Source organism: Lupinus angustifolius, chromosome LG11 (genome assembly GCF_001865875.1).
Source record: "Lupinus angustifolius cultivar Tanjil chromosome LG11, LupAngTanjil_v1.0, whole genome shotgun sequence".
NCBI lineage: Eukaryota > Viridiplantae > Streptophyta > Magnoliopsida > Fabales > Fabaceae > Lupinus > Lupinus angustifolius.
In genome coordinates this window covers 19,265,406-19,273,048 of record NC_032019.1, presented here as the reverse complement: position 1 = coordinate 19,273,048, position 7,643 = coordinate 19,265,406, and the positions used below count along the sequence as shown (strand labels likewise).

The window sequence follows — 7,643 nt, the reverse complement described above, 5'->3', positions numbered from 1 at the left end:
ATCGTTGATGATCTCTTCCTAGTCATCAGAATTTTTGTTTTTTATTAGAATTTAGAATAATTTTGTGATTATGATGATAAATGGAGAATTTATGAAAAGGATGAGGATAAAAATAAGAGATAAAAGAAGAGAGAAATATAAAAGTTAAAGAAATTAAAAGATTCAATTTCTACAGTAAAATCTACTTTTCTATATGTGGAAGGAATTCTTGGTAAAAAAATTAATATATTTCAATGAAAATCCAACTTTGTTATGACAAAATGGTAAAATTAACAAATATTAAAATGATAAAAGACTATATAATATTTTAGCCTAATTGATAAATTGGACGAATATTATATAAAATATAATAAATAAATAAATATATGTAATATTAATTATATTCTTACTCTATATGTCACAAGTAGGAGTGAGTATGGTGAGTATGGTTAGGTAAGAGTTATTTATTACTATAACCTATATGTTAATTGAGCTAATTTTTAAATCTGAACACGTCCATAGGCTCATAGTCTTATTCAACCCTTAATTTTGCCAGGACTCACCTTGGAACTCAGAATCGACCTTAGATTAGATTAAATATAATATATTTCTCAAATTTTTTATACAAAATCTTGTAAATATTATTTATTCTTATGAGTACATAATTTAACATATGTAATGATATGTACAGTAATGATTTGCATAAAAGTATTTTAAATAACTAACACAAATAATTGAAAAATATAGTTGATATAATTATACAAGTACATAATTGTTGCAATCAAGTGCGCTATCTCCTTTAACGAAAGAGATTTCACTACTCTCAACACAAGAACAATTGCGTATAAATATAAGTTATAAATGAACATGGTTAGATAAAATTTGTCATTTATCTGATTATAAATATTAACTAAAACTAATTCTTGAGTTGAACTAATCTTAAACACAATAAAACTCTACCATTTACAAGATTAGGACAAAGTGGGTGAATAGGTAGCTCCTGCTCACCCCTAAAACCTTAAAAGACACTTAACAAAATATGAGGAGAATATAAGAAAACAATTAATAAAACCTTCAACCAATAGAATGAGAAAAACTTTCATTTCCTAAATCATAGAGAACAAATTTGTCACATGGCATCAACCATTTCATAGGCCAGATATTCTACCATGCTTTTAGAGCTGTAAAATGCATGATCCATGTGATTTTTCTCATTAATTTAATTATATTTATTTAAAATTTATGAATATACTAACTTGAAATCAAGAGGATTTTTTTAATGTTTGTTAAGATTATATTTATTGTTGGAAATATTATGTCTAGTTTTATTAAATTGATGTATGATTTACCTAAATTAGTCTCTACTACTTCTTAATAATAATTTCACCTGCTATCTCTCTAAATTTCTATAATTAATGAGACATGGATAAAATAGCAACAATAATCATATATGGTTTGGTCATTCTATTGAATGCATGATCTGTATTGCAAGAGTTCTAAAATGATTTGGTTCTCTATGATTTGGTTCATATAGCGCGCAATGAAGCAATCATTGAAAGGAAGAGTTTCAATACCAGCTTGATAATGAAGTTGATTAAATTAAGATATTGGATTTGGTTTTCGGTAAAGTTTGATAAACCAGCTGCTTCCTACTTTTCTTGGTATACTAAGGATGTTTGTATTTCAATTTTTTATTGACTCTTTATTGAATTGGGTAAGAATCCCTTGTGGTATGTTAATATAATTTTGCTTATAAAAAAGTGGTTTCTTTCCTTAATTTTTACTATATTATGATGTTACAATCATACCATCATTTAATATTACTCATTACAAATAACCAAAACAAATATTACTCAGTAATTGATATTCCAATGACAAAAAAAATTAAAATAATCAAAACTTTTAATAGTTGAAAAGGGAGAATGTACCAAAAAATAGTCGAAAAGAAGAAGAAATAATAAATTAGGCATAGAAAGCCCAAAAAATCATATAAAAAGGACCATTAGAACCTTCAATAACAAATCTTATAATAAGGCATACGTGTCATGTTTTTATTTAATTTTTTTTATACAACTTGAAGAAAAAAATAAAGAAGAGATTACATCCTCATATAGAGGTGACCATTACGGTCCTTAGACAGCAGAAGAGATAACTCGTTCGAAGGGTGCTGCCACACTTTCCAACTAGTATCTTCCTGAGCTCCATGCTTACCCAAAAAATCCGCACAAAAATTGGTTTCGCGAACTGCATGCTCCAAAAGGACCGTCCAATCTTTGTCCAATAGCTCTTTTATTGCATATGCTAAGGTGACATACATATGAAAGTGAGGAATACTACTTTTGATGAGAGAAATAGATTCAAGAGAGTCAGAATGACAAATGACGTTCCAGAATCCAGAATTCCAAGTACGAGTAAGGTCATGGAGGATTGTTTTAAGCTCACCATGCATATTTGTGGAGAATCCCACATATCCTGAAAAACCAGAGATCCAAAGGCCCCAAGCACAACGGATAAGACCCCCAAAACCAATCCTCCTTGGGTTCCCAAAGCTACTCCCATCAATGTTGAGCTTAACAGTACCATGTGGAGGAAAAACCCATTTAACTTGCTTCGACATTCTTCTCAAGACTTGAGTAGTGCCGATGTTAATTTTCTTAATATAATGCAGGAGGTCGATAATATTTGCCAAAACACGGTGAGGAGGCCAATCCTCATTAGCCATCACAAAAGCAGCACGTCTCCGCCAGATAAACCAAAGGGTTATAAGAAACTCAGAGTTTTTTCCATACTTAGTGAGCCAATCAAAGATATTTAAAGTAAAGAAATCAGCAGCATGAGACAGAGGGAGGAAGTGCCAGATGGAGGAAGCTCTAATGCAGTGACTCATGTCCTCAATACTATTAGTGCAAAAGATACAATTAGCATAAGAAGAAATACCTCGATTGAATCTCATAGAGTTGCACGGAAGAGCATCATGCCAAATCTACCAAAGGAGGAAGCAAATCTTCTCAGGAACAGTAGTTCTCCATATCCAAGCCTATTCCACCATTTGACTAAAATGGTTATCTTGAGACAGAAGCCAACGATATCTAGCTTTAACAGTATAAGTGCCAACAATATCACCCTTCCAAACCAACTCATCACTAACATCAATAGAAAAGGTAAGCGAAATAGATAAGATCGAGTGAAAGACTTGAGGAGGAATCATCGGAGTCTTGATACGATTCAGATGCCAGCCCCTCTCATCAAAGACATCATTGACTCTAAGCGTAAAGTCCTGGATATCCACAAAAGGTACACGATCACAAAGTCAACCTAGAGAAGTCCATTTGTCATACCAAAATGAGAAGTCTCCCTGGCCAACCCGCACTTGATACCCATCAAGCAAGTGCTCAACAACATGCATAATCACTCTCCAAATGATAGAGTCTCCATTCTTGGGATGTAAGTTAAGGATGCTGTGATTGCCAACATATTTGTGCTGAAGAATTTTAACCCAAAGTTTGTTTTGGTTATTCAACATATTCCAAACTAATTTTCCTAACATGGCAGTGTTGGTAGTTCTGGCCAGGCGCAAACCGAGACCACCCATTCATTTAGGACGGGCCACTTTAGTCCTACTCACTAAGGAGAAGTTGTTACCGTTTCTATTCTTGCCCCAAAGAAAGGAACGGACCATGGACTCAATAGAATCACAATACCCACATGAAGCAATAGATTTTGCATGGTGTAACTAGGAATTGTAGCCAGAACAGAAGAAGCCATAGTCAGACGACCAGGTTTGTTAAGGAGCTTACTCTTCCAGCCAGCTAAACGAGAACGCATTCGCTCAATAATGTAGTTGAAATGCCTTTTCGTGACTCGACCAGAAATAAGAGGGAAACCAAGGTATTTACCAGATCTTTTGTAAAATGGATGCCGAAGATCCTAACAAATTTGTCGCATTTGGCTCGACTAATATTCCTCGAATTCATAACCGTTGACTTCTCAAGATTAATTTTCAAGTCAGAGGCCTTACAAAAATCATTTAGAACGTTAGTGACAAGTCTGACCTGTGTCGCATTGGCTTGAACGAAAAGAAGACAATCATCTGCAAAAAATAGGTGAGATATAGAAGGACCCCCTATAGAAATAGAGACGGGTTTCCAAATACCGTTTTGCACCTTGTCGTTAATAAGCACAACAAGCTTCTCCATGCAAAGAACAAACAAATAAGGAGAAAGAGGATCCCCTTGCCTGAGCACTCTAGTGGAGTTAAAACTTTCCAATCTATTACCATTCCAAATAACAGACAAAGAGGAAACAGTGACACAACTCATAATTAAGTCAATTATTTTATGCGGAAAATCAAAGTACCTAAGAGTCAATTGAAGAAACTCCCAATTAATGCAGTCATAAGCTTTCTCAAGATCGACTTTGAAGACTAGGCTTCCCTGCTTCCCCTTCTTATTATGCATATGATGGATAACTTCTTGGGAAATAATATCATTACCAGTTGTTTCCCTTCTAGGGATAAAGCTGCTCTGCAAAGGCCCAATTAACTCATCCATAAAGGGTCTCAATCTATTGACCAGGACTTTTGTGATCAGTTTAAAGATGACATTGCAAAGACTTATTGGCCAGAAATCCCTGAGTCTGGTGGGAGGATCGACCTTAGGGATTAGGACAATCAGAGTTTCCGCCAGATTAGCATCAAAAGTCCCCGTAGAAAATGTCGATTGCACTATTCTTAAGACGTCATCACCAACAACATTCCAGTAAGATTTGAAGAAAATAGGTTGAAACCCATCTGGAACAGGAGATTTATAAGAACCCATAGATCCAAGAGCAATTTGGACCTCCTCAATAGAGACCGGTTTAAGAAGGGAGACACAAGCATCATTACCAAGCCGAGGCAGATGGATAGAGCTGAGGGAGTTGGGATTACATGCATTAGTATTAGAGAACAAACCCTTGAAATAACAGGTAGCTTATCTCTTCAAAACTTCCTCATTATCACACCAAATATCATTAATGAAGAGACCGTTCACATGGTTCCTACGATGCCAAATAATTGTTTGGGTGTGGAAAAACTTAGTATTACGGTCACCATATTTAACCCATTTCTCCCTAGATTTTTGGCACCAAAGCATCTCCTCTCTCCGCAGCAGCTCATTGAGATCACGAGATAAGATTTTTCCCAATCTTGACAGGCTGGAATTGGCAAAGTTCTCTATCTCTCTTTGGACACCAAGAACCTGCTTATTGAATTCTAAAGATTCAGATCTCAAAGCATCCAACTTCGCCATAAAACAATGGCTACCAAAGTTCCAAGAGTTCTTGACCAAATTAAAATAGTCTGGATGGCTCATCCAGGCAGCTTCAAATCGGAAGGGGTGACATCCCTTGTCCCGAGTTGAGCGACCACAACGGAGAAGATCGGATTATGGTTAGAGTATACATGGCATAAGTGCTCTACCACCGCATCACTGAAGCAAATACGCCAATCTGTATCACCCAGTCCACGGTCCAGACATTTGAAAACCTGTCTCCCACCCCGACAATTCTGGACCTAGGTGAATTTTCCTCTAATAGCACCAAGGTTAAGAAGATTGCACATGGAAATCAAGTCAGCAAAAACAGCAGAACGAGCAGTGGATAAATTACCTCCCTTAACTTATGAGGACAGAAGTATGTCATTGAAGTCCCCAATAAGGAGCCAATGGGCAGAAATGGTACTCCTAAGCTAAATAAGGTCATCCCAAAGTAAAACCCGAGCAGAGGGAGTTGGGCTGACATAAACAACATAAAGGATCCAACTATTTTCACCCAAAGCAACTCTAATGGTGACAACCTGGTGGTGCTGGGTGACTATACTGAAAGAGAAACTACAATTGGTTGATAAGAGCCAAATTCCACCTAAGTTCCCTATAGCTTCCTCAATAGCAATTTGAGAATACACGAGCTTACTCCAAAACATTTTAACCCGATCAAAGGGGATGTGGGTTTCATAGACTACAAAAACACTAGGGTGATGTCTAGAAATCATCTCCCGTAAAAACCTCTTAGCATCCTTACTAGCAGCCCCCCCCTGATATTCCAGGAGATAATAGAAAAATTATTAAACTCAATCATAAAAACAAAGATAAAAGAAAGTACCACCACAAAATTAGGATGACCCGAAAACCATGACAATATCATGTCCTTCATCCTCCTTCATCATAGTCCCCTGTGTTTCGGGCACAACTTCCATGTTCTCCTCGTTGATGATCAATAGAACTGAACAATCACCCCTACTAGGCCTTCGAGCATTGTCCTCCGGAGGTTCAGAATCAGAATCCTCAATAAATTGTAGGTGGTTAGGACTAACCATTCTAACAAGCATCATGGTGTACATTCCAGCCCCAATATACCTTGGGCGATGTTTGTTTTTTGAACCCTTAGCCTTGTTCTTGGGTGGGTTTTTGCTTCGAACAGCTTCACCGACAAGTTCAACATCATTAACATCACACACAAGTTTTTCACCCGTATTGACTAACGAGGCAAGATCCTCATTTCGAGGCCTTTTCTGGTGGGCACTCTGCTTATCCCGTGCATGCTCATGGGAATTGGATTTGCATTGTTTGTGAGCAAAGGAACCTCTAGTGTTTAAAGGGTTATCATAACCCCTTGGGTCACAACAAACAGACTTGCTCGCAATTTTGGGTTTGTTGTAGCGCTTTCTACAGGAAACAATTAGCTAGTCCCCATGATCTTTATCTTGAAGGTTATCCCCAAAGCTCTTGTCATCAACATTTCTTGCTTGTTGGGAATTCTCCGAGTGATCATGAACAATGGTCTCTTTGTCAGTGACACTTGCCTTCCTGCTAGAATTCTATGGCCTCACCACTTCTGATTCGGTAGTTATTATCGTAGGCTTGCCTGTTTCCTTTTGCATCATGCTATTGAAACCCCCTTTACAGTCGTGTGAATAATGACCATAACAACCACATGTTGTACAAATCATGTGTAGGCCTTCATATTGAACCTTATACCAGTTGTCCCATATCCAAACCTTTCCTACCACAGGTTGAGATAAGTCGATCTCCATGCACACTCTCGCAAAGCAACCTCTTTCAACATTCTGAGTGTTGGTATCAACTCTTATAGGCTTGCCCACCGCTGTCGCCGTTAGTTTCAGAACACCAGGGTTAAAGTACATTAGGTTTAGTCCTGGAAACCTAATCCAAACAAAGGTCTTGTTGACTTAGGCTGATGGAGATGTAAATTCTGGTGACCATGTGCTCACAGCCAAGCAGTGGTCATAAATTAGCCACGGTCCTCCCTCCATGACTTTGTCACGATCCAAAGTTCTTTCAAATTTAACCATATAGAAGCCATTGTCTATATACATGATGTCAAAGATTCCAGCCAATTTCCAAAAAGATTTCAGCCACTCCTTCATGACAAAGAATCCCAATTGTTTATCAATTAGTTTCACCACTAGAGCATCTTTCCATGGATTACATAATTCTTCAAACACTCTATCATCAATGTAGATCTTAGGTCGGAACCGGTTTCCTTCTTCTAACTCGATTCTGCCCAAATTTCTGGCCAAGAGGTCAACCTCTTCTCTTGGCGGAAACGGGACAGCGTTGTCCATGAGCTTGTCACAGAAAGAGACTTTGAGGGCAGCATTTGCGGCA

The 7,643-nt window shown here is 37.2% G+C and overlaps 1 protein-coding gene across 1 annotated transcript; it reads right to left on the bottom strand.

Annotated features, from left to right (window-relative positions):
• Positions 5,705 to 7,159, bottom strand: LOC109359804. The gene is made up of 3 exons (XM_019604501.1): positions 6,840 to 7,159; positions 6,146 to 6,680; positions 5,705 to 6,049 (listed from the first exon to the last, which is right to left on the bottom strand). Exons 1-3 carry the CDS (start codon positions 7,157 to 7,159, stop codon positions 5,705 to 5,707), a joined length of 1,200 nt encoding a protein of 399 aa, XP_019460046.1.